General features: G+C 41.3%; 2 protein-coding genes across 7 annotated transcripts in view; one reads left to right on the forward strand and one right to left on the reverse strand.

Annotated features, from left to right (window-relative positions):
- Positions 1-20,529, forward strand: part of rad51b (RAD51 paralog B) — a 49,987-nt gene extending 29,458 nt beyond the window's left edge. Inside the window, exons 8-11 of one of the 3 annotated variants that reach the window (XM_062411548.1) lie at positions 2,975-3,104; positions 8,891-9,012; positions 9,508-9,655; positions 20,390-20,529. In XM_062411548.1, coding sequence (XP_062267532.1) covers positions 2,975-3,104; positions 8,891-9,012; positions 9,508-9,631 — 376 coding nt within the window. In that variant the 3' untranslated portion in view covers positions 9,632-9,655; positions 20,390-20,529. Of the gene's footprint in view, positions 1-2,974; positions 3,105-8,890; positions 9,013-9,507; positions 10,326-20,389 lie in introns of those variants that run through there. The other 2 variants (XM_062411549.1, XM_062411547.1) reach the window with 2 other exon arrangements.
- Positions 10,479-27,693, reverse strand: rmdn3 (regulator of microtubule dynamics 3). 4 transcript variants are annotated; one of them, XM_062411537.1, is made up of 13 exons: positions 27,640-27,693; positions 27,031-27,194; positions 26,515-26,704; positions 25,123-25,266; positions 20,369-20,705; positions 18,068-18,170; positions 16,726-16,786; positions 16,563-16,638; positions 15,723-15,800; positions 15,519-15,617; positions 14,484-14,537; positions 12,783-12,863; positions 10,479-11,245 (listed from the first exon to the last, which is right to left on the reverse strand). In XM_062411537.1, exons 2-13 carry the CDS (start codon positions 27,158-27,160, stop codon positions 11,186-11,188), a joined length of 1,413 nt encoding a protein of 470 aa, XP_062267521.1. In that variant the 5' UTR covers positions 27,161-27,194; positions 27,640-27,693; the 3' UTR covers positions 10,479-11,185. The 4 variants fall into 4 exon arrangements, with proteins under 4 accessions (XP_062267521.1, XP_062267522.1, XP_062267523.1 ...); XM_062411538.1 differs by having other exon boundaries at positions 27,085-27,194; positions 27,640-27,692; XM_062411539.1 differs by having other exon boundaries at positions 27,031-27,674.
- Between the last annotated feature and the right edge of the window lie 118 nt (positions 27,694-27,811).

The raw sequence follows: 27,811 nt of genomic DNA on the forward strand, positions 1-27,811 counted from the left end.
GAGAGAGTTGGGCCCCTTAAAAGTCCTTAAAATGTTTAAAGAATCATTGGAACCCATGAGGAAGAACTTACTCGTCCAAAATCTGTTTGGTAGATATTGTTGATATTTTTAGGTGTGTATCCATTGCAACAGTTCTAGGCATGGGTGGGAAGAATCATAGATGTAGGTGACTTGTGATTAAGAGACGCCACACACCTAAAAAAACAAAAACTGCACAGAAGCTCTTGCCCTCGGGCACACTAGTGTAAGTAGATGGTTGAATTTTCATTTTTCTGTGAAATAGAACTCCCTTATTGCCAGTTCATTCAGATATTTACTTCACTTTACTGACAGCACAGTTTTCCAAATCTAGCCTCGTCTGTACAGCGCAATTTTCCAGATGCTCGTTGTACTGTAAACTAGTGTATTCAATTCATGCATCTGCGTTGACGATATACGTAGCGACACAGACTGCACGAGCTGTGATTGGTCTGCTTGGTCTGACAGACTTGCCTTCATTTTTCAATGGAGTTGTGGGAATGAACAAAGACAATATTTTTCTTTCTCGGTTTAAGAAAAAAGGAATGCCCTTCACCATCTAAGGGGATAGGACGACTTCACCACTGAAGGACACTGAAAATGGGCTGTGGATGGGTTTTCCAGCATGACAATGAACCAAAAAATTCAGCCAAGGCAACAAAGGAGTGGCTCATGAAGAAGCACATTAAGGTCATGGAGTGGCCTAGCCAGTCTCCGGACCTTAATCCCATAGAATATCTGTGGAGGGAGCTGAAGTTTCGAGATGCCAAGCGACAGCCTTAAAAAAATGTCTGACCTCCTTGCTTGCCAACAAAGATTTCTCCACTAAGTACAACGTCATGTTTGCTAGGGGATTAAATAATTATTTCACAAAATCAAATGCAAATCAATTTATACATTTTATATGATGTCATTTTGGGGATTTTTTAAATATTCTGTCTCTCAATGTTAAAATAAACCTACCATTACAATCTCCATGTAAACATATTGGTTCCATATCAGTCCATATTAACAAACCGAGAATTGTGTATCACATGACCGCACATTAACTAGGCATGTGCATTGTTATTGTAAAGAGTAAGAGATGCACCTCCTGCTGGACATTGGAATTGTCACAGATTGCTCAAATAATAGCTTGTCTCCAAAAAATATAAGCAGCTGTAATGTTGTAAAATGCTGATTTAAACTGCACAACAGCTGTTAGCAATGACAACAAGCTCAGCAACGCTTGTAATTGATCATTCATGTTGCGTTCTACACTGGTACCCGGAGCTTTTGCAAGTCTTTTTCTTCTGGAAGAGGATCATGTGAAAGGAGCCTTAAGAATCCACTACGACTGTGTCATGTCCAGTGATGGCGGTAACTCTAATCTGACCACTTTTGTCTAATAGTATTTTCTTTTTTAACCCTATAACACTAACGTACAATTAGTCACACCATCACTAACGTCGGGTACATTTTACCCGATATAACAATAATAAATACTCATCAAAATATATTAATGTACAAAAATACATGGCAATATTGAGTACTCTTCTTTTATATACCCCGATACAACATCTCATGAACGAAAAAAGGGTATCATGGGGGGACCCTATAAAAAGGCTCTAGACTTTGTGAAAAAATAGGGAGTCGTTAATGAAATATTCCTTAAAAAGAAAAAAAGACCTGGGAACATGTTCTTCAGTCCAGCCGTTCCTGGAACATGTCCGGTGAAGGCACAGTCTCCCTGCATCATGGACAACTTATATTATATTCAACAAATATTTTACCCTCTGTCACTAACGTGGGGTGAAAATTACCCCACGTTAGTGCCTATTGAAAAAAACAGGGATGGGAGCAGGGAAACTACCCTACCTTCTATGACGTCAGTCAGCATCTTGAAGCTACCCAAGGACTCACGCCACTCAGACAGCAGCAACACAACGAAAATCCCATGACCACACTTGCTCGGGTAAAATACACCAGACGTTAGTGTTCTAGGGTTAAGCTTGGTCTTTTTTATGTTCGACTCCCAAAAGTCCATCCAACAGCCCTACACAGTAATAATATTGTTGTGAAAGCCATAAATGGTCAATGCAAAGTATCTCATGAAATTAAATTACAACGGTGAGTCATTATCAAGCAGTGAGATAGAGGTAGGAAGAGGAAGCAAAACTCTCTGACACTGACATCGAGGTGTTTTTCTACTGAGGTGGAGGTGAAGAGCAATTTTATGGGACAGCAGTGATGACATTAATAAAGAAAATACACTGATACACTTCTGCTGATAATGAGGGAGAGTGAGGACGATAAAAAGAAAAGAGCCTGAAATAAAAGCAAATCTAATTCAAAGGTAGAGGCAAAAAAATGATGTCTTCACACTGTCACAATGTGAGAGATCTTGTATCGCCTGCTCTTAAATTGAATCATCCAATGTAATCATACATTTTACAGAATTATATTTATATGATTGTGTTTTTACTGGGATGGATGGATGGATCGGTTCCGTTGGGTCAGTCTAATACTGGACTCAGTTCAGCACAATTATATTATAATTATAAATTCATCATTATTAAAAACTACTATTAACTTGGCTCTCTAACTCCGCTGTTTAATGGTATGGAAACGTAATTTACTGTAAGTTGTTGTAGATCTTTTTCAATTTAACGTTCGTATGGAACGGTTATGTTGCGTGAGCAAAAATAACACTGTTGGTTTTATTGTTAATGCTGAGGTGGATCAATAGACTGCCTAAGGTCACCCCGCCATATCAGTGTCTTTCACGTCTCTACAATGTTCGTACGCATGGGTCAAAGTTTGAGTAGAAATGCGCAAATTTTCACGTCAAGTTTGTTTTTATTATCCAAACGTTTACGTGAGAAGTGGCTTACGCACGTTTCAGGCCCCCTTTTGTGCATACACAACGTTTATAAATGAGGCCCCTGGTATGTAACTCGCTCTTTCTTTGTGCCAGGTATGCCCTGCTGATAGTGGACAGTGCCACTGCTCTGTACAGAACAGACTACTCGGGTAGAGGAGAGCTGTCGGCCAGACAGGGACACCTGGGACGTTTCCTCCGAATGCTGCTCAGACTGGCAGACGAAGTAAGGCCCTGTTAATACCTGATGTTAACATCTGTCTTCAGTGAACCAATCACAAATGGTTAGCTTGAACTACAGACGTTAACGAAACTGAGACATATTGAGATTTAAACACTGACCGCATTCAGAGATGGTCTTGGAGGCATGTGGCCGCATTCTTTTAGCAGTGTGTATGCAAATGCGCTGCGGGCCACATTGAAGTATCGTCAACTGAGCTGACATAATCTGACCCTGTAAAGTTTCATAATGAACCAAAAGTACATTGACCTAAACCGACTTATTTGTGGACAATGACACCATAGTATTATCAACTGCCACATTGATTTCCATTTTTTTGGAAATCAGGATACCATAAAGACCAATTCACAGTTTATTATTTTTTTTGTCAAAATTACGGAAATGTACTCTCAATCTACACAGTCCACACAGTGATGCAAATTAAATTACATTACATGTCATTTGCCAGGCACTTTTATCCAAAGAGACTTACAGTAGGTGCATTCAACATCATGAGGGGCCATTTTAGGTATTTCAGTATCTTGCCCAAGGACACATCGGGATGCAGATGGGGAAGGGTGCAGTTGAACTGCCAACCTTCTTGTTGGAGGATGACCACTCTACCCCCTAGGCCGCACTGCCTTTAAACTTTATATGTATCACCCCAAATCACAATATACATATACTCTTGAGGCACTTTATATAGTAAGGCTGTGTAACTGTCGTATTGAAGCACCAGGGATGTGGACTCGAGTCATACGACCTGGACTCAAGTCAGATTCAAGTCACAATGTCACGATGTCTTCACACTTGACTTGACAAATCAAAAATTACTTCTTACTAGACTTGGACTTTAACACCAAGATTCAAGATTCAAGATTTTTATTATCAAATGCACAACAATAACATTAAGCAGTCGCTGGCAGTGAAATGCTTGAGTCACAGGCTCTCTTCTAGCAATGCTCAAGTAATTACAACCTATAAAATAAAATAAAAATAGTATAAAATAGAATATCAAAATTTAAAATAGAAATAAAGTATATATATCTAAACAGCTAAAGAGAAAATAAAACAACAATAGTGCATTTATGTGCAATATGCAAATATGTCACAGTGCTGGTCTGGTGGAATTATTGCAGTTCAGAGGAGTTTAAAAGTCTTATGGCCTGGGGGATGAAACTGTCTCTGAGCCTGGTGGTGCGGGCCCGGATGCTGCGGTACCTTCGGCTAGACGGCAGCAGGCAAAAATGTTTATGGCTGGGGTGAAAGGGGCCTTTAATAATCCGGCTGCTCTTCTTCCTGCACCGCTGGGTGTAGAGGTCCTCTATGGATGGTAGCGCCGTCCTGGTGATGTGCTGGGCAGTCTTCACCACCCTCTGTAGAGCCTTACGGTTAAGGACGGTGCAGTTGCCATACCAGGCGGTGATGCAGCCAGTCAGGATGCTCTCTATTGTGCAACTCTAGAAGTTGCAGAGAATCCTGGAGTCCATGTGGAGCTTCCGCAGCCTGCAGAGGAAGAAGAGCCGCTGCCTAGCAGTCTTCCTGATGGAGTGTGTGTGATGGGTCCAGGTCAGGTCATCGGTGATGTGGACCCCGAGGAATTTGAAGCTGCTGACTCGCTCCACCGTGGTCCCGTTGATGGATAGCGGGGCGTGTTCCACTCCTTGTCTCTTCCTGTAGTCCACGATCAGCTCCTTCGTTTTGCTGACGTTAAGATGGAGGTTGTTGTCCTGGCACCAATATGTCAGGGCTCTGACCTGACATCGCCTTCTCATCGTCGCCGGTGATCAGGCCTATGACAGTGGTGTCATCAGCAAACTTGACGATCAAGTTGGAGCATTGGGTGGCCACGCAGTCATGCGTGAACAGGGAGTACAGGAGAGGACTAAGCACGCAGCCCTGGGGGCACCGGTGTTGAGAGTCAGGGTGGAGGATGTGGTGCTGCCGAGAGGGCAGTGTGGAGGGTGAGGGAGATGGCATCTGCAGTCGACCTATTTGACCTGTAGGCGAACTGAAGAGGGTCCATAGAGTCAGGGAGGTATGAGGTGATGAATGGTTGGACCAGCCGCTCAAAGCACTTCATGATAATGGAAGTGAGTGCTTCTTGGCGGTAGTCGTTCAGGCAGAGGATTTTTGTTTTTTTGGGAAAAGAGACAATGATGGTCATCTTGAAGCATGCGGGGACAACAGACTGGAGCAGTTACAGGTTGAAGATGTCTGTGAACACATCTGCCAGCTGATCAGCACACACCTTGAGAGCTCGGCCAGGGATGCCATCAGGTCCAGGTGCCTTTCGTGTGTAGATCCGGTAGAGATTTCCACACGTCTCCCCTAGATATGACCGGGGGGCAGCGGTCCTCCTGGGCCTCTTTGATTTCCGCAGCCGGGGTGTTACTCTCAAAGCGTGCATAAAAAGTGTTCAGATCCTCTGGGAGAGATGCAGACACTACTGGTTTTAGCTTTGTAGTCTGTGATGGTTCTCAATCCGGCCCACATGTACGTAGTATTGGATCCCTTGTAATGGGACTCCACTTTGTCCCTGTAGAGTCTCTTAGCACTGCTAATGGCACTCCGAAGCGCGTACCTGGATTTCTTGTATTCCTCCAGATCCCCTGAGATGTAGGCAGCAGTCCGTGCTTTGAGTTTAGCATGGAAGTCACCATTTATCCAGGGCTTCTGGTTTTGAAATGTTCGCACAGTAATCCTGGGTACGACGTCATTGATTCATATGCTGATGTAGCAGATGGCCGCGTCCGTGTACGCGTTTATGTCATCATCCTGGAACACGCACCACTACGTTGTGCTGAAACAGTCCTGAAGAGCAGAGTCGGACTGATCGGTCCACCGCTGAATGGTCCGAGTCACCGGTCTGTCACACTTGAGTTTCTGCCTATAGGAAGGCAGCAGCAGGACTGAAACGTGATCTGATTTGCCGAGTGGGGGGGCGGGGGAGGGCCTTATACGCACCCCGGAAGGGAGTGTAAACATGGTCGAGTGTGTGCGCGCCGCGCGTCGGGCAGCTGATGTGCTGGAAGTATCTCGGCAGGACAAATCCCCGGCCATGATAAACGCAGCCTCGGGCCGTGATGTCACCGCCTTGTTGATCACAGCATGAAGCTCGTCCAGTGCCTGGTTGGTGTAGGCGTGTGCCGGAATGTACACCGCTGTTATAATGACCGATGTTAACTCCCTCGGGATGTAATAAGGTCGGCATCTGATCATGAGGTGCTCCAGGTCCAGAGTACAGCCTGAAGAAATAATCCTCACATTAGAGCACCACACAGATTATTCACAATGAAGCAGACACCCCCTCCCTTGCTCTTACCTGAGTTTGTTGTCCGGTCCTGGCGGTGAATGGAGACCCCCACGGAAACAAGGGTCTTGTCCGGGATCGAGGGGTCGAGCCAAGTCTCCGTGAAAACCAACACGTTACAAAACTTGATGTCTCGTTGAAAAGCCATCCTGCTACGAAGTTCGTCCAGCTTGTTGTCCAGGGACTGGACATTAGCCAGAAGAATGCTTGGTAGGGGAGGCCGGTTTTCACGTTTCCTCAGCCGGACCAGGACACCTGCCCGCGATACTCGTTTCCTTCGTCGTCGCCTCCGAGTTCCAGGTACGGCAGGTAAACCGCGCCATGGGTAGTCTCCTTTGTTTGTTGTCGGTGGTGGTGAAAAGGTGTTTTTTACCATCAAACCGATGGACAGAAGTTGTTCTCTATCATATATGATGATAGGGCTCGCTTTACCGGAGGACATGATACAAAATACAGTAGAATAAATAACGACAAGATAGAAAAAAAGAGCAAAGCTTTGGGAGAGCATCTGCACGCACAGTGACACAAAGACTTTTGGAGGATGGCCTGGTGTCAAGAAGGGCAGCAAAGAAGCCACGTCTCTCCAGGGAAAACATCAGGGTCAGACTGATATTCTGCCAAAGGTACAGGGATTGGACTGCTGAGGACTGGGGTAAAGTAATTTTCTCTGATGAATCCCCTTCCAGATTGTTTTGGGTATCTGGAAGAAACCTTGTCCACAGAAGAAAAGGTGAGCGTTACCATCAGTCCTGTGTCTTGCCAACAGTAAAGCATCCTGAGACCAATCATGTGTGGGGTTGTTTCTCAGCCAAGGGAGTGGGCTCTCTAACAATTTTGCCTAAGAACACAGCCATGAATAAAGAATGGTACCAAATATCCTCTGAGAGCCACTTCTCCCAACCATCCAAGATCAGTTTGGTGACGAACAATGCCTTTTCCAGCATGATGGAGCACCCTGCCATAAGGCAAAAGTGATAACCAAGTGGCTCGGGGAACAAAACATCGACATTTTGGGTCCATTGCTAGGAAATTCCCCAGACCTTAATCCCATTCAGAACTTGTGGTCAATCCTCAAGAGGCGGGTGGACAAACAAAAAACCCACTAACTCCATGCATTGATTATGCAAGAATGGGCTGCCATCAGTTAGGATGTGTCCCAGACGTTTATTGACAGCATGCCAGGGTGAATTGTAGAGGTCTTGAAAAAGAAGGGTCAACATTGCAAATATTGACTCTTTGCATAAACTTAATGTAATTGGCAATAATATCCTTTGACACTTATGAAATGTTTGTAATTATACTTCAGTATACCATAGTAACATCTGACAAAAATATCTAAAAACACTGAAGCAACACACTTTGTGAAAACCAATACCTGAATCATTCTCAAAACTTTTAGCCACAGCTGTAGGCAGTTCCTGGATGACGAAGGTATTGATGACACTGACTGACCCTCATGTTCCCCCAGGCCTGAATCCGATTGAGAACATCTCGGACATAATGTATCGTTGTGTCTCACAGTCCAGTGTCCAAGTATGTCCAAGAGCTCACTGATGCCCCGATCCAGGTCTGGGAGGAACATACCCAGACATTGTTGGAAGTGCATACATGCGCATGGTGGTCATAGACACTACAGAATCCCCTTATGAGTTGTTGGAATGAAAATCCACACAAGCTGGATGGCCTGTGATTAAAAATTTACACTTTGATTTCATTTTGATTTATAATCCAGCCCTCAAGGAGTTAATAATTTTGGTTTCCATTGGCGCTTCTTACGTTAATTTGTTCTCAATGAGTTTCGCAAACAGTAAAGATTTTCAACATGAATAACGCGTTGTAGAATCTAATTGAATTGTGAGGTGTCTAGAGATTCCAAGCCCCAAAGTTAAGACAAGAAAGGAAAAAAATATCCCTCAATTATGACTTTTTTCTCTATGGTGGGCTGTTTAATATGACAGATTTCTTGTTTTATATATTAGGAGTTACTAAAGACCAAGATTTCTAGTCATTTCTGCTGTGTGCACAGTGTTTTCTCCTTTGCTATGCATTCATAACATAACATAACATTTATTTGATTTATCGAAATATTAAGTCTCACTTCGATGAAAGAGAAAAATATTACATACTGTAAAAGCAACTCACTTGCTCTCCCCGTAACACAAACCTCACTCATTCATCCCTACCCACACTAAACGTGGTCTCCTCATTTAGACCATGACTCGTTGGATACAGTACCAAAGTAAGTGTATAGTTGTGTTCTGAAGCGGTATGCAGTATTTGCTAATTTGTATTAATTAAGTACTCTTAGTGTTACTTTGTAGGCTAGAATGCAAATGTCTTTAAAATTAAGTTTAAGCTCTTCGACTTGACTCGGCAATCCTTGGCTTGGGACTTACTTTGGATAGCTCTGTCAGATTAACCAAGAAATTTTGCAGTTCGTTGTCTAACAACTATTTCTGTCTGTTCTATTTCACAATAGTTTGGCGTTGCTGTGGTGATATCAAACCAGGTGGTAGCACAGGTAGACGGGGCAGCCATGTTCTCTGCAGATCCCAAGAAACCAATCGGTGGCAACATTATGGCTCATGCCTCCACCACACGGTGAGTGATGCAGTGTGTCATCCTTATATTATTCTCCATTTTCAAGATCATCAGGCGATGCCTCATCCCTCTGCACTACATAACATGAAAGAGCAGATGGTTTGGTGTCATCATAGTTATATTTCCCTCCGTGAACAGCTGAATGTTTAAAATAATTCTGTGATAACAAGTGAATGTTTTCATGTCCTCACTCTGTAAACAGAATCAGTTGTGGTGTCTTTCTGTTGCTGAATGTTGAAAGGTTCTGAGTTGAGAACGACTCGTGATCGCTTAAAGGGATAGTTCACCCAAAAATGGAAATTCACTCATTATCTACTCACCACTCTGACGATGGAGGGGTGGGTGAGTCCACAAACAAATGGCGGGGTTTAGAGAAACTTGGATGATAGCACACATCACAGCAGCTGGAAGGCTTTGACTGTTGCAGATTGATAAAACCTTGGTTACATCAATCTAACATCACAATTTTTTTTTTAATTGGTCTTGTTCTTCCAGTCTGTACCTTAGGAAAGGTCGAGGAGAGACGAGGATCTGTAAAATCTACGACTCGCCCTGCCTGCCAGAGGCTGAAGCCATGTTTGCCATCAATGCTGACGGAGTGGGCGATGTCAAGGACTAAGTTCGCAGAGAGAGGAAGGTGCCGGTAAATGCTCTATCACCTGCTCTCTTGTTTCTCGGTCAACTGTGTTGAATGACGATGACCTTAACACAAAGACACAGATGGGCTCATTGGATATTGAGTTGGCTTCCCAAAAGACGGTCCTGCCTACATGCATTGCATGCTCAATGATAATGCTGTGACATTAAAATATTTGTTTTGTGTATTCAACAAAGGAAAAAAACTCTTTCCCACAGTTGACATACCACCTCATAGTTGTGAGATTATATCTCCATAATTACAAAAATCGTGAGATTTATATTTTCGCAAGAAGTTCTTTAGTTCTAGCCCATAGCCTACCTGTAATGTGTCACATCTCATAATTTCGAGTCTCTAAGTTGTAATGAGAGCAAAAGTTTTTTTCATTGTTGAATGTGTTGCAGTTTCTTTAAAAAAAGAAAGTGTGGTAAAATGATTTGCTATAGCTTGTGACATTTATTTTTCTGTTAATTTGATTAATTTTTTGTTGAGTTGTGCATTCTTTGGTTGGTCTGATGGTGAAGTTTTTTTCCGGAAGGCATTTGAAACATTATTTAACACATACCCACAAAGATACTGATATTTATCTGCCTTTATTTTTCTCCAGCCAAACCACTTCTGTAGAGTCCCTTCTTTGTTTATTTACCATAAAGAGAATTAAATTCCTTTTACCAATAAATTAAACCTTTTGCATCATCGCAGGAGGATTTTTTTACTGTCTGAGCTATCCCCATGTTGTTGTTGGTTACACCTTTTCCTGAACATACCTGAGGTAGAGTGGTGTCACGGTGGTTCAATACACAAAACTACAACTTAATAAAGACAAAAATGTGAAAACAGAAGTTTATTAAATGCAATCACTGTGTCACCGAATTGCATGCCACATTTTTCATTCTTTAACTGTGAAAAGGATCACTTCTGATATCCCCTGTTAACTTAAATGTATTTCAAAAGTGTAAATTCCAGGGAATACAAAACACAGTACTATTAAAGTGATGTTAGTTGATAAACTGATGACTCAATTAAATACTGCACCTGTACTTTCACTTCAGGGAATCATGTAAAAAAAAATGTGGATACAACCAGACTACTCAGTTAAAAACTTCTACCTCCAATTAATTTTATCATCGCATATCACTAAATATTCTGTTTGTAGTGGAAAACTGTAGTGTTTGACTAGTGGAAATCTTCCACTGTGTCATTATGACACTGAATTGAATGTAGCTGACGAACAATAATAATAAAATGACCTTACCTCTGGTATCTAGCCGTGCAAATGGATTAATTTGTCTGGTCCTTGAGATATCTGCATGACTATGAATCACTAAATACTGACTCAATGAAGCATAATAAAGTCAGCAGAAAAATAAATCAACATCAAAAAACTTTATAAGTCCACAGTGACAGCATAACAAAGCTATCAACCAATGACGGGATATAATGTGCCTTGTGTAAAGCCCACCGGACTGATCGATCACAGATGGATGGCCGGACTAGCCAGGCTCCATCTGGTAGACCTCAGTCTAAATTAATTGTTCAAGTTGCTCTGTCAGTTAAGACCACAAGTTGAGCTTCCAGTTTGGATGTTTCTTCATCCTAGAAAACAAAGAAAAGTCAACAATAAATAGAAATTGAAGCTGCAAGCTTTTACCTTCTAAGTGAAGTTACTGGTCATTGGTTGACATGGCCTTGTTATATGTAATGCATCTGCACAGGGCATGATGGATTTAAATGTAACATCCTGTTGCCAGTAGGTGGTGCTATGACTTTTGTCAGATTGAACAATGTATAGTCAAATTAATGGAACTTCATGGCCATATGGCCATAATCATGCTGTTAAAGGAAGACTTATGATTAGCACAGCTTTTCATTATAGGTAATGGAATTCATTTTGTATAAGGGGTTGTTTATAGTACAAGATCTTGAAATGAGTAGAAATTGTGTATAATTTGTGCTGCGCCTGTGTTATGTTTCAGCATATGAAGTGAAGACCAGATCATGAAAAACGAACATACATATGTTTTACATATGCAGCGGAGTGTTGTATATGTTGTTAGCGATGCATGATTATGAAAATAAGGTAAATGGTTTAATTGTTGTATTCAAATTAGATAAGACTGACTTCATCGATTTCACTGTGGAAAATCACTTGTTACAACAGCGGACAGGAAGAATGATAAGAACAGAACAGCGTAAGAGTGTAGTTCTGTTTCCCTAGGGACCAAAGGGTTGTCAGGTTATGAAGCAGAAATGAAAAGTTTAAACGCTTTCTGTATGCGTTTCAAAATAAAAGCACTCCAGTATTTCTTTTGACCGAATCCATTCTTGTTTAAAAAAATCTTTTATTGTGAAATATTTGCAGGAACGGAAAGTGCATGGCTTCATACTGTCAATTGTACTCAAGGAGTTTGATTATACTGATTTTTAGACATGTCGATGAAGGGGCATGCAAGGGTTGCTTCATTGAAGTGCAAAACCCATATTTCTCATTTCATTAGTTCTTACAAAGATGCCATCAACATTTGCCGCACAACATTCAGAAGATGTTTTCATCTCATATGGGTAGTGGACCATATTTCAGGTGGATCTGGTCCTCTAAAAGTTTGATAAAGATTGGACAATGTATAGTCAAGTTAGAAGAATTGTGTGTTTCAAGGCAAAACATCGAACTCTTAAAGAGTACAACTTTTCATCTTGAAGGTGTTTAGATTACACTGACTCAATATGAAGCTGATCTAATAAATCCTCCTTCAAAAGGGTCTTCCAACCTAATTGTAGCTGGGAGTTGTCAACCTTTTGGGACTAGTACATTACAGTATAATAGATGTTAATAATGTTTGACTGTAGTGTGTTACATGACTGAATATTGGTGTGAACAATTTTTCTCAGCGGGCGTGTGCCTGGCGTAGAATTTAAAGGTTTAACCGTGAAACAGAAAGTTGTTATACTGTGCATTATCCAACTTCACATGTTTGATTCGCACAACTTCCTGTTTAAACTGTTTCTTCTAATCAATATTTTAAATACTGTTATTAAGCCAAATGAGACAAATTGTGATTTGTGAATATGGGCTATACAAATCAAATTTGAGTTGTTGATAGGTTGATGTTGGGAGGGTGAGGTGTGATCTCACATTGTCACTGTTCGTGGTCATGTTCAGAGCCAGCTCGGTCCAGTTTGTGGCCTCCGATATGTTTCCCAGTTCCTTGTGACACTATGAGCATAAAAATACGATGATTAGTTTCATTGACTTCACAGCAGTGGAGGACAGGCAAGAAAATATAGCTTGATATTTTGGCCTATAGTTTTGCTTTAACCGTTTTAAAATTTGCTTGTTTTTGCTGAAATTTCACTTTAATCCAAGTTCAAATTATTTTTGTATTTTGCCGGAATGTTCAACAGGTTTTTTGTATACGAGTGGATTTGAAGAAGTAGATTTTGTAACATGCTCGGCTCTTGGCCTGCCGCACCACCTACAGTCATAAGCCAGGGACCACAATTCATTGATTCACCGCCCCATATCCCGGTACATCTCCTCGTGGCAGGGCATTGAAGAGGGACATCTCCTTGATACTACCCACCGCTAAGCTTTCTCAGGACGTCCTTGCTCCCCAATTCTTTTCCCACTTTCTAAAGCATAACCAGAAGCTGGCCTTTTCTGCCTCTTCAGAGCGCTCTCAATTGGTCTTACCAGATAGCCCTAGATCTCTGAGCAGGTGTAATGTTGAGCTCCTAACGAAGCTCATTGAACAAATCTCCACCAGACTGAGTTTTGTATTCAGTCAGCTTCCCTGCTCTCCGCAAACAGGTCTGCATATTTTGCCCTCATCCTTTCATATGCTGCCTCCAACCCCTCATCCAATGGCAGAGTCAGCTCCACCCGAGGCTATTTTAGCTGACCAGAGTACCATTTCAGGTCGCAATTGTGGTGCTGTAGATCTGAAATAGAGCTGCCTGCCAAGGTCGACCTCCAACCCCCAACTTCCCAGACAAAAAGAGCAAGGGTGCTGGTCTTTTGTTGGTGTTATCTGTAGACTCCCCCTTGTCTTTCGAACTGGATCCACTGATGGATCTTCATATGGCCCTTTCTCTCCACCACTTTCGCCAGCTTCCTGAGCATCTGGTCGTGTCTCCACCTAAAGTAGCCTTGTGGGAGAGCAGTCCTTAAACTTGCAAGAGTGTGTTGGAGGTAGGCGTTGGTGGTTGCACAGAGATTACAGGCTTGCACTGTCCACAGCCACTTGTGCAACACCCTGCCCTCGTAGGAGGGCAGGGTGTTGTAGGTGGCCCTAATGAGGAAACTAAGTGGGCTTGTGGCAGCTTCCATAAATCTGGCCAGCATTAACATTGCCCCGGCCTTGACCCTGTAATCTTCCTTTGCCATCCCTGTGTCCTCAGAAATAACTAGCTTACTCTGGACCACACTATTGGTGGATCACTCCATTCAAGCAGTGCTGTTTTTATTTTACACATTTGGGGGGGCTGTGGCTCAGGGGTTAGAGGGGTCGCCTTCTAACAGGAAGGTTCGCAGTTTGATCTCAGTCTTCCGCATTCCGAAGTGTCCTTGAGCAAGATACTGAACCCCAAATTGCTGCTTCTCATAGAAATAGTGCTGCCCATAGATGCACTGAACGAATGTGTTTTAATGTAAAAATTGTACTAGAATTAGTAGAACTAGAAATGGGCTGTAGTAATACAGGCTATTCCCATTTGAATCATGATCATCGAAGCGTCATCTGCACGGTCACCATCGCAAACGACAATCACCTAGTCTACTGATGAAAAAAATTGGACAATGAGTTACAGTGTAAGTGACAGTGAGAAGCTTGTTTACCTTTGCAATGTAAAGTCTCACGGCCTTGGAGAAACCTGGACTGAGTTCCTCTGCCTGGGGGTTCAAATAAAACACAAGACAAAGATCTGTTCTAATAATCACTTTACTATATAAAATATCATTAAACACTGAAAAGCAGATGAAGGTCAAGTTCATCTTTGCATTGTGGTTGATTGAGTGTTGTAAAAAACAACGATGTCCCTGGGTTAATGCTAGCCACAGAACGTTAGGTCCTGTGCCTCTACACTGTAATAACAACAATAGAGGCACAAATACAATACTTTTATCTCACAAGAAAAGCAAAGCATGTGATTCCCTGAATCGATACCCTATGTTACATTGCTTCTACTTGTACATATAGTTCTGGTCTCTTTCAAATAAATTGTGTAATATTGTTGAGTTATTAACAGCTAGAGACACTTCTTTATAGTAGAAGTAGAAGATCATGACTGGGGGGTGTCTGTAATATACGTTCCTCGGCTCAAAGACAACAGATTGTGTCTCATAGTCTTATTCGTTGTAGAAACAAATTGTAGATTATTTTATCTATTCATTAACAATACAGGTGTTTATCTGGGGACACTAGAAAGTGCAGTGTTTAGGATGAGTGATCACAATTCTGGAGTGGTTAATTTGTAGTGGGAACACATAACTTAAATACCTTTATCCAGTTCGCTTTATACCACTAGCAGCCTTCTTTCTTTTTAGCTGAGTATAGACCCATATCAAACCAATCTCTTCATTCTAAAAACTTTAAAAAGGGTTGTTGCTGACAAGTTGTGTGATGATTTGCAATAGAATGGTCTGTTTGAAGGCTTTCAATCAGGATTTAGAATCAAACACAGCACTGTCAATGCCGTTGACCTTTTCATTGCCTCAGACAATGAACTTGTCCCTGTACATGTCCTGCTATATGTGCTGCATATGACACCATAGATAACGAGATTCCATTACAGAGACTAGAACAAATGTAAGTGTTTATCCACTGAATGTGACCAGAGCAGACCAAAGCAGCAGAAGTCTTTGATCCTATACCTTGAGGAAGTTCTCAAGGGCGTCATGCAGTGTAGAGTAGGGGGGGCTGTGGTAGAGGGCAGCAGCCGCCTTCCGCTCAAACCAGTCCAGGGTGGCTACCTGCAGAGAAAACAAACACTTGAAACACTGACATCAGAGGTTTTAATACTGTAACAAAGTGGGATGATGAAGTTGCATTTGGTCAAACAAAACTCCCTCTCTCACCTCATAGCTCCATCTACCCAGCAGGTAGAAACACATGGGGTCATCATCTCTGAGGAAGATGGCACGTTCCAGATGCTCCTGGGTGTAAAAAACAAATCACAATATTACATTATATGTCATTTAGCTGACGCTTTTGTCCAAAGCGACTTACAATTAGTACACTCAACATTCATGAGGGGCCATTTAGGGGTTCAGTATCTTGCCAAGGACACTTCGGTATGCAGTCGGGAGAGAGTGGGGTTTGAACCAGCAACCTTCTTGTTGGAGAACCATCACTCTAACCACTAGGCCACACACCGCCCAATATATGTCTCATTCGATCATAAGCTCATAAGGTGTCATACAATCATAAGATTTTCTGATGACAGCTGTCACCATCCTTGTCAGCAGGGACTCCAGTTTGCTGGGTAGTTTAATTATTTATATTTCTCCCAAAAAAAATAAAAAAACTTAAGTTATGTTACTAGGCCATCTTCAAGGTCAAACAATTAAGATAAATTAAAAAGCTTTATAACAAATGTCGCCTGTAGACCAAATAGATGAAACTACCGAATTTCTACGTGTTTGTTGAACAGGTGATTTGATTAGGTTATGAATCAGTCTTACTGTTTACTGAACAAAAACTAGTTTGTCATTACAGTGTCTACAGTGTCTATACTGTTTAGTATTCACTGGTGGTGTGGAAACATGCATGCACATTAAATGGTCTGAATTTATAAATTTTATTTAGACTTGACCACTAAAGACTCTTAACACTATCGCACGCATGCACGCACGCACACAATGAACATGATCTCATTACCAGAAAGAACTCATGAATGAAACAAAAGGAGAAATTACTTTGAGTAAGAGGCTGCTCTTCAGCTTGCCATGCATGCCCTCATACTGGGAGCAGAGTCCTGTCAGCACAGCAAACCTGCCTCAGACACAAAAATAACCATGTTGTCATTCATGGGAGAAATATTTAAACAGAATGTTAGGGAAAAGTTCATTTTCATCTTACCATTTGTGACACTCAGCGTTCAGGCCATTCTTCTTCAGGGCCAGCTCTGCCTCCATACGACCTGCAACACATGTTCAGTTTATTTTAGTGCTGTCAGTTTAACGCGTTATTAACGGCGTTAACGCAAACCCATTTTAACGCCGTCAATTTTTTTATCGCGAGATTAACGCAGAGCTCCCAACCGTCACGCTTTTGCCGTGTGACACACGCTTTTACATGTTGGTGGTTGACTAAGTCACAATAATTTTTTAAAACATCATCGTATCAGGCCGTCATGAAGTACAAGGAGCGGGCGAGTGTGTGTGTGTCTGTGTGTGTTTGGTTCCAGATAGCGCACCGTAGCCCCGCCCCCTGCCCCCCGCGCACTCGCTCAGGGAGACACAGTGAGATCAGAGCGTAAAGCAGCCTCTCAGTGACTGACTGCTTCTTAACTATGAAAACAGTGAAAACACAGAGTTACTCTGGTCTCAGCTGATCAGCGCCTCAGCTTCTCGATCAGAGCAGAAGCTGCAGTTGGTTTCTATCGAGCTTCATTATCTGTGTTCGCCTCCAGTCTGACCTGCTCTCGCATTTTGTTTTAATATTTCGCCAACTAAAATATATATTTTTAAGCTACTATGCTGCAGCTATATGTTTTTATTTATTTCAAAATAGGGTACTTCTTATTTCATACATATTCCACAAATATGGGGAGGACTCAAATAGCCCTACACAGTTCTGTGTTTAATTAGTTTCAAAGTAGGCCGACACTTGCCTGTGTATGTTTGTTATTTTGTTGCTTGTCTGTTTGAGAGGCCTGACTGCTATGTTAACAGCAAACTTGAAAAAAAGAAAAATATTAAGCCATGGTTTAACTGCACTATAGGTGTAGAGTCCTTGTTTACCTGAAATGTGCACTTTATAATTTTATTTTGTACCGCCCTGTTTGGCAATGTTGTTTTTCAATAAAATAAAACATTTGCATAAAGCAAGCCAATCCACTTGTCCATGTTGATAGAGCATTAAAAACCCCAAAAAATTATGGAGAAAAAATGAATGAAGGGACATTAAGAATACATACAAATTTGCGATTAATCGCGATTAACTTTCAGTTAACTATGACATAAATGCGATTAATCGCAATTAAATATTTTAATCGTTTGACAGCACTAGTTTATTTCCAAAATCTGTTGGGAGTTGCTAACTTTTAAACTTTTCAATTAAGTAAGTTTACTGTGTTCTAGCAGGATACACAAGCAGTTGATAATTTCCTAATGTGCACTTTTTTCTTAATCAAATGTGAGTAAAAACAATTATTGAGTAAGCGGTTACACAAATGTGTGTGTGTGTATTAATTAGTTACCTTGTTGTGCATATATCATCTTCTTTTGTTTGTCCTCAGTGGACTCATACACATCAATGTATGCCCGAGCCAGTCTCCATAGAAACTCCCTGTTGTCTCCATACTGCAAGCACCAAATCAGAAAACCATTACACACCTTTCTGGCATACTCATTATTAAGGTCACAAAAAACTTTGAGAGGGCACTAAGGTGATAAATAACATTTATTTCATTTGTGGTTATGTTATATGTAATATCTATTAAATTATTTCTTCACTTCTTTCACATTTAGCTATGTTACAACTTACTGTCCCTGACAAAAGTCTTGTCACTTAGATTTTGTAGAAACAACAGCTTATAACCTGACTTTTAATTAATCCATTGGTTTAAGAAATGGCTCATATGAAAGCTAAAACCCTCCCAAGTTATGTTTAATATACTAAAATAAATGTAGTCACTGAAGAAAGATTGATCATTTAATGAACAAAGAAAGGTCAGATTTTGCCAAGACAAAAGTTGTCGCCTACAGAGAGTAATATGAAAATTGAACAAATAATTTACCCCGCCCCCCCACCCCGCCCACTCGCTCAGAGACACAAGATCAGAGCTAGTACACGTGAAGAAGCCTCTCAGTGACTGACTGCTTCTTAACTATGGAAACAGTGAAAACACAGAGTTTCTCTGGTCTCAGCTGATCAGAGATCAGCGCCTCAGCTTCTTGATCAGAGCAGAAGCTGCAGTTGGTTTCTACCGAGCTGCAGTTTCTGTTTTCGCCTCCAGTCTGACCTGCTCTCCCCTTTTGTTTTCACATTTAAAACTAAATATATATTTTTAAGCTATTAGGCTGCAGTTATATCTTTTTATAGAAAAGGAGTTTAATGTGGCTATTAAATGTGACTAAAACTAGACTTAAATGTAATTTGTTTTAGTTGACTAAAACTAGACTAAAACTAAAAAGGATAGAAATTACTAAATGTGACTAAAACTAATTAGCATTTTCGTCAAAAGACTAAGACTAAGACTAAATCAAAAATAGCTGCCAAAATTATCACCGGTGTGTATACAAAGAACCCCAGCACACCAGACCTTCACATCAACTGCAACTTGACCTCTGACAACATGCCTAAGATTGACCCTGAGACCAAAGTGTTGATTATAAAGAGGCTGAAGACCAGATCCACTGCTGAGGTGGCTGACACCTTCAATGTGTCTCAGAGTCAAGTACAAAGAATAAGACAAATATTTGAAGAGACTGGAGATGTTTTTGACAAACCCAGGTCCGGCAGACCCCACAAGACAACTGCTCGGGAGGACAAATTGTTGGCTCGAAAAATGTTCCCTCGGTTTTACCAAGGGTCTTACACAGCCCTACAGCCCACTATATTGTACTCTGCTCCTAAACTATTTTCCGACAGGCACTGTACTCTGGAGATCAAGAGTCTTCAGAGCAGGTGCATGCGTAAAAGCAAACGTGTGATCCCTGGCTCCTTTGTATTCAGTCCGCCAAATGTCCAAAGGAGTTGATGTAAATAGGGGGATTATAACACTTAACAGGCCACAGACGCAAAAATGAAAAAAGGAAAACTGAATCCCTCTAGATGAAATGTGTTGCCAGACTTGCAGAGGACAGACAGTGACGTCACAAGAGTTTGTGGTAATAAAAGACGACGCTGGTGTCAATGTGCTGTTAAAAAAAACTTGATCACCACTTTTGTTGCTATTGTGGATGTGTCTGTGCGAGAAACTTTGTGCAGGTGTGAAAGGTAAACTATGGAGAAGGTCTAGACCCAATTCTCCGGAGTTCCTATGCATGACATCTCTGAAAAATGCTATGATGATCCAATTTTTTTTTTACCTCTCATAATAGAATAAATCTCTAACTTGATGTTTGAAGCGCTATCTGACTTCATGCACATACAAATGCACCCCTTTTACCATTAGAGATTGAATTACTTCTGTGAGAAATGTTGTTACATCTGTAACTATTACTGTCAATGGACAACCAGTCTGACTGGCTTAAACACAACAGCACCCCTCCTTTCTCTTTTGCCTCTCCATCAATTTCTTGCCTCTTATCCCAAACGAGGCAGAATGCCACTCACCCAAAATCTGCTCTTTATGGTAACTGTTGTCTTTCAAAATAATATTGTAAGATCTCAACCTTAATCTTTACAGTGCCCTGAGATAATGGCATGTTGTGATTTGTTAAGTAGTTTATAGTTACTGAACCTTATAATTTCCACACAAATAACCTTTTTCTGTTATCAGCTTCAGCACTAGTTTACCATCATGTAAACAATAAGTCAGTGTCCTATTACTGACCTCTGCTCTGTTGTCCAGCAGGAGTCGAAAGCCCTCTGCCTTTAAACTGGCATCTCCTGTGTGGAGGATGTCACTCTGAGCCAGAAGGAGAGCAAGCTCCCCACTGGGAACTTCAGTCGCCAGCTTTGGCCTGCCCTGATCATCTTCCTCCTCCTCCAGCTCTCTACTTTCATCCACCTCCTCTTCTGGGGAGTCTTCCTGGCGGAGCGTGATGACTGTGGCACAGCTCCCGTCTTCATCCTCATCAGACTCCTGCTCAGGCTCCTGCTCAGGCTCCTGCTCCTCTCTGTCTGTGTCCCGGTCTGTGTAGTCTGACTCAGCATATGCTGTGGAGTAACTGGGACATATATTGAGGATCATCTGTTATTTATGTACGATTTATTCAGCTGGGAAAAGGTTGTGAATATATATTCAAGAAACCACAATTTCACACAACAGAGTATTGATTTTTGAATATTATTGATGTTTTAGATATCAGTTCACCCAAATTGCAATTTTTCTTTTTAAATAAGTTCTAAATGGTAAATTGTTTGATTTGTCCAGGTTTATAGATAATCTCTCCTAGATCTCTGCATCCACCTAAATATTATGGACGTTTAAAATAATAAAAGAAAAGATAACACAATGCAAATTAAGCATGTTCTTTGTAGATTACTTAGTTGAACAATGTATACTCTTTTAACTACCGCAGTGCGGTTGAACAGCTCCGCCAACCAGTGCAGTTTCAATCTACATAATTTGTTTCAGATTCATATTAGGTCACAATTGCCGTTGGCCACTGAAATCCCATCATGTACTGACTCTCCCTTTCGGTCTATTTTCCCCCCATTTATTTATTTTATTAGATGTCACCTTGTTTTTTTTTGTTTTTCCTCCCATAGTCTCTCTCTCTCTCTGTGTCATATTCTGCAGGCATAGGACTCCAGAGAGATGACAACTTTTATTAATTATTTCTATGAATATTGGTAAATGTTTTTAGTATTCATGAACGCTCAAATCACTTTTAAATTAAAGTTTTGCCATTCACCCACATACTCATACAGTGCATCAACTGTTGCTATCAGTAATCACATAATTATGTCTTCAAATATCACTCTTACCATTTTCACAACAAAAAGTCAGACAGAGCTTAATTATAATGGTCAACAAAATCTGATCAAGTAATCCATGAGACTGAGTGAAAATATGTTCCAAATTTGAAAGAATTCAGTTGAGGTATTACATTTAAATAAATGGTTTGTATTTATATAGAGTATTTCTAGTCTTGATGACTACTCAAAGTTCTTTACAGTACAGTTGTACATTCACCCATACAGTCATACCCTGCATCGATTAGCCGCACTTTAATTTATTTTTTATGTGGGGCTGTGTTAATTTCGTTAACGAAGACTATGACGAAATATATTTGTTAGACCCTTTTTCCATGACGAAGACGAGACGAAGACGTAACGAAAACAAATCTTTGAAAATAAAAACTATGACGAAATATATTTTAATTTTCATTGACGAGACGAGACGAAAATGTTGGTGGATGAGTAAGTCACAATAATTTTTAAAACATCATCGTATCAGGCCGTCATGAAGTATCAGGAGCGGGCGAGTGAGTGTGTCTGTGTGTGTCTGTGTATGTGTGCGCCCCAGATAGCGCTCTGGTCCGTAGCTCCGCCCCCCGCCCTGCGCACTCACTCAGAGAGACACAGTGAAAGCAGAGCTCGTTCTCTATAGGCAGCCTCTCAGTGACTGACTGCTTCTTAACTATGGAAACAGTGAAAACACAGAGTTTCTCTGGTCTCAGCTGATCAGAGATCAGCTCTGCAGCTTCTCGATCAGAGCAGAAGCTGCAGTTGGTTTGTACCGAGCTGCAGTTTCTGTGTCCGGCTCCAGTCTGACCTGCTCTCCCTTTTTGTTTTCACATTTAAAATTAAATATATATTTTTAAGCTATTAGGCTGCAGCTATATGTGTTTATAGAAAAGGAGTTGAATGTGGCTATTAAATGTGACTAAAACTAGACTAAAATGTAATTTGTTTTAGTCGACTAAAACTAAGAAGGATAAGACTAAGACTAAGACTAAATCAAAAATAGCTGCCAAAATTAACACTGATGTGGGGCAATTTGGGGTTCAGCATCTTGCCCAGGGACATGTGGCATGCAGATGGAGAAGACTGGGATCAAACTGCCGACCTTCGGGTTGGAGGACGACCGCTCTACCTGTCAGCCAAGTGACCTTGTCCTGAATTGTGCCAGATATAATGTAATTCCCGACAGGCAGTCCTGATATTCTTTATGTAGAAAATGTTGTCCCATTGCCATTGGTTTGACTAGGCCCCCCCTTAAAGAGGACTTGAACCCGTCTGTACGAACGTAAGTGTGTAGTAATTTAGTTGGTTGTAGAGACGGCATTACGACAACAGCAGAGATGGGTGTTACGACCAATTATTAGTGAAAATTATGGCAGAAGACAAGACAAGACAGAGAGGGATTTTGAGGAGATATGTTGAAACCCGATGGTGTATGCATTCGAGCCAGGAGGAGAGTGCAGATCACAACTCCATTTTACTTGGAGGAGCAGCAGCAATCAGTTTCCCCATGTGCAGAGAGAGTGAGCAACACAAAATGTACTGTGTTTTCACTGTTTCCATAGTTAAGAAGCAGTCAATCACTGAGAGGCTTCTTCACGTGTACTAGCTCTGATCTTGTGTCTCTGAGCGAGTGGGCGGGGTGGGGGGCGGGGCCTCGGGACCGGTGCGCTATCTGGGAGGACCCAGACACACAGACTCACCCGCCCGTTCGTGATACTACATGATGGCCTGATACATGCCATCATCACATGCTTTGGGTCTTCCCTGTATTACCCTGGCTAGGACTTTCCTGATCCTCTGTTGTGAGAGGGACGTATTGGAGGGGACTGTGCTCTCCCTACATGAAGTCCATGCAGAGAACCTGGAGCGCCCCATCAACAGCAGGTAATCTAACTAGCTCAAAACATCGCTAGCTTAGCTAGCATGTAATATTGGAAAGAGAGTGTTTGAAACATCAAAACAACGTTATTCTCCAAGTCCACATTTTAAATTAACTTTAGTATCCACCTTTGCATTCTGAGTTTGTAAGCTAACATTATTTATGTTAATTAGCAGGCTAGCGAAATTGACTCTTTGCTAACATTTACTAACATGACTACCATTAGGCAGCTAAGGCCGGTGGGTCATGTACCTGAGCTAATACTCAATGTGAGGCTTCTATTATACTTTGAAAACACGTGTTTTGGAGGCTATTTCCCTAAGTATGACACTGATTAAAGCAGGTAAACCAAAATCAAATTATTCTGCGATTATTAGTGCTGCCAGAGATTATTAGTGCTGCCAGCTAATGCAGGACTTGCTCTTCTACCAACAATCACATCAGGGGCTAGCAGAATATGACATTACATAACATTACATTTCATTTAGCTGACGCTTTTATCCAAAACGACTTACAATAAGTGCATTTAACCATGATGGAACAAACCCAGAACAACAATAATCAAGAAAGTACAAATCTTCTTTTAAATTATGCTAAATACATTCAGTGTTTCAATTCCACTTTAATGCTTCAATTTACCAAGACATGCCTCCAACTTTGTGGGAACAGTTTTGGGAAGGCTCTTTTCTGCTCCAGCATGACTCTGCCCCAGTGCAAAAGCAAGGTTCACAAAAGGTATGTATGGGTGAGTTTTGTGTTGAAGAACTTGACTGGTCCACATAGAGCCCTGACCCCAACCCCATCCAACACCTTCGGGATGAATTAGAACTGAGATTACGAGCCAGGCCTTCTGGGTGTCTGACCTCACAAAAGCTCTTCTGGATGAAGTGGCAAAACTTAACATTAACACACTCCAAAATCTTGTAAAAGCCTTACCAGAAGAGTGGAAGCTGTTACAGCTGCAAAAGGGCTTCAGACTCCATATTAATTCCTATGGATTTAGAATGGTACGTCATAAAAGCTCCTGTAGGTGTGATGTGTAGGTGTCCCAATCCCTTTGTCCATATAGTGCATATCACATTCACAGGAACGAGAGGTCACTGTGACCTCGACCTCCAGGCACCAAAATCGAATCAATTAATCTTTGAGTCCAAGTGAATGTATCTACCAAATTTGAAGACATTTTCCTCAAGCTGATCTTAAGATGTCCCATTTAGAAAATTAACATACTTTGAGAGGCCACTATGACCTAGACATTTGGCTACCAAATTCAAATCCCAGTCCAAGTGAATGTTTGTGCCAAATCGAAAGGATTCCCTCAAGGCGGAGATTTGTATTCACAGGGCAATTATGTGATTGTGAGGTCACAATGACCTCGACCTCATAGGCACTTATGGTCTACTAGGTGCATGGTACGAGGCAACTATTAGCATCTAAGTGTGTTTTAAGTTGCTTTTTTGTCTCAGGATGTTGGATTAGGAGGCCGCCACTGTGGCTGAGAAGTAATCAATTATTCAATCCTGGATCATATTTTTGTATCTACTCTGTACAGGAAACAACTGACTCCTACAAGAGAAGCACCTGCATTTTTTTTATCACAGGACCATGTTTATGCTAAACTCTGTAGGAATTAATGCTACTACTTACTTACCTATTCTTAGCACATGACACATCCTAACTGGCAGCAATTGTCTTACAAGCATTAGCTGATATAACTAGTAAAAAAGCCTTTTAAAAATGTCCACAAGATCAATAATATGACAAAACAAAAGCACCACCAACCCATGACATACCCTCCTTCGCTGGTCTCTTCATATGCACTGGCCATGCCCTGGCTGGCAGTGAAATAGATGGAGCTGGAACTGGTGGAATCATTGCGGTCTCTGTTGACAACATGACGGCGCCTGCGTACTCGCTGACTGTCCTCCACTCCCTTTCTGAATGTGAAGGAGCAGAAGGAAAATCCATCCACATCAGTCAAACAATTTCAACAACATCCATGTGGGGACCCAACCTCATTTAGAAGAATTACTCCTATGCTTCATACAGTACCATCATTTTAACATTTTGTTCCCTGAATGTGCAAAATGCAGCTGCTAGAGCCTCAAAAGAAGTAAAAACTTACTCAGTTGGTATGGCGTTGTACAGTTACTGTGATTTCATGCATTATTCTTATTATTATTATTATTTGCATTAGCTAGTTTACACGCAAATGCATACAGCCTTTCTAACAAGTTTCTCCGGTCTGTAGGTCCATTACTTTCTGTCTACAGTTCAATTTCCCATCAAAATAGAGTGCTTTTTTCATTTCAATTAGAATTTTGGTGTTTCTGATGGTTTCCTGCATCACAGTTGTTTTTATTTCACTGACTTTGCTCACTTATTTTATGTATTATTGGGACATGGTGCATGGTGTAAGAATAAAGAGAAATCAACAAAATAGTAGATTGAAAATACATTCCACAACAACACAACAATCTGAGGCTGAAATTCTTTCACCTTTCAATTTCGTACAAAGTAAGCTTCCACAGAAAAGAAACCAAATAGTTTGACCAACTCACACTGTATGTATCTGCCAGTATTTAAGAACATACCTGTACTTACTAAAAGACTCAAATACAAAGCCAGGAATACCACAGCACATTTTCCACCTTAGAGTTGGGAGGGAAGATCTATTTAATCAGGTATGAAGCCCATTCCTTGAATAAATGAATATGATTGACTGATGCTACCTACTTTAGCACAATTTGTATTTGAACAAACATGATGATTATAATACATAGACTTCAATGGGTGATGTGGTTTTTGTGGTAATTTTCTTGGATCCTTTTTTCGTCATCACTGTCTGGATAAATCCAACTGTTGTTGCAACCTCTCTTAAAAACCCCCAAAAAACTGAATCGACCTTCAATTATTACTGTACATCATCCACATACAAGTAAACGCATGATTGTTATTTCAATGTAAACACATGACTTGTTTTTATTAACAATAATAATAATAATAATACCCTTTATCGAAGGTAATCATAGAATGTATTCTATAGCTTTAAATGAAACTACTGTGGATATGTAAATTTGAACAAATAATATTTAATTTTAATGTTCTGGCTAAAATTACTATTTGGTACAATATGGGCGGGACACTAGCATAGACTCAGAACAGCTCATGACACTGTCACTTACTTGACATCCTGGATGATTTGCACGGCGATGTCCTGCAGGCCGCCCCTCAGCTCAGCCACTTCTGAGCGCAGTGAATCAACGCAGCTGAGCACCTGGTCCAGCTGGTTCCTGAGCTCTAGTTGTTGCTCTGGGGACAAACTCCGTACCACTGCTTCCACCGCTGCCAGAGCCTGCTGCTGAGTCTTCTCCTCTGGAAACAGGGAGAGAACAAGTTTATCATTTTGGTTTGGTATTAGCTAAAATCTCTAACCTTTCTCCCACTCTCTTAACATGTAAATCCCTCTATTTTGTCCTGTTTGTCCAGGTTGTTGGGCGGTAGGGTTAACACTGCAGACCTCTTCACGTATTTGTATGCGATTTTACTGCCAAAGGTGCTTCAACTATGTACTGAGTTGGGTGCCTGGATATGAATGTCAAAGAATTGACTAATTGCAAAAATTATCAAGTTCTGTTTTAGCTGTGTTATTATGGTGTATTTAATCTAGATTGGTGGGAGAAAAATGTAAAGAATATCACCATAAGACATGTTAGGTTCCTGCCTTATGTGCATCCCAGTTCCAGGTAACCCACCCTGGGCTTCAAGTGTCTCCTGCAGCAGCTCTGATCCAGGCCCGTCAAACAGTCGGCGGGATGGAAGGGCCTCCATCACCGGTCTCTGGAATCTTCTCTTACTGACCTCTCTGTAAATTATGAATGCAATCAAACCCAAACTGGCAGTAGCTCCAACAGCAAGCCCGATCAAACCATTCCTTCCGAGATGTGTGTTCATGTCGCTACTCTGAGCAGACACTAGTCGTTTCTAAATATCGTTAATGTCGGTTGTTTACAGACACCGCTGTCTCCCACCATTACAGAGCCTCAGCCTGGAACCAGCATGCCCGCGAGAAGGCTGACAACGCTCACTGCATTAGACTTTAGATGGCCCAGTGTCACCAGCTGGTCACTAGCCAGTCCCTCTGCTCGGGTTTCAGTTAGGCTAGCAGCGCTCACCACTTTAAATAAGAATTACACAAATGTGAATTGTTTCTTCTGGCACCACAATTACAGATGTCGACACTTCTTTTCACAAACATCTGTTCACATCAAAATGTACGATGATGTTGTGAATATAAACATCGTAGCTACCTAACATCCGCACCCGGCAGCACCAACGCCAATGAGGCCAGCAGCTTCCGGTTTGAACTTATAAAATAAAACGCGTTGATATCGTAATATATCCATTGTTGACATGACTGATTCAACCTTACATTTTTATTATGGGGGTTGATATTATGGAGGCCCATTTCCGCCACTGTGA

This window comes from Platichthys flesus, chromosome 18, assembly GCF_949316205.1.
Source record: "Platichthys flesus chromosome 18, fPlaFle2.1, whole genome shotgun sequence".
In the NCBI taxonomy this organism is placed as follows: Eukaryota; Metazoa; Chordata; class Actinopteri; order Pleuronectiformes; family Pleuronectidae; genus Platichthys; species Platichthys flesus.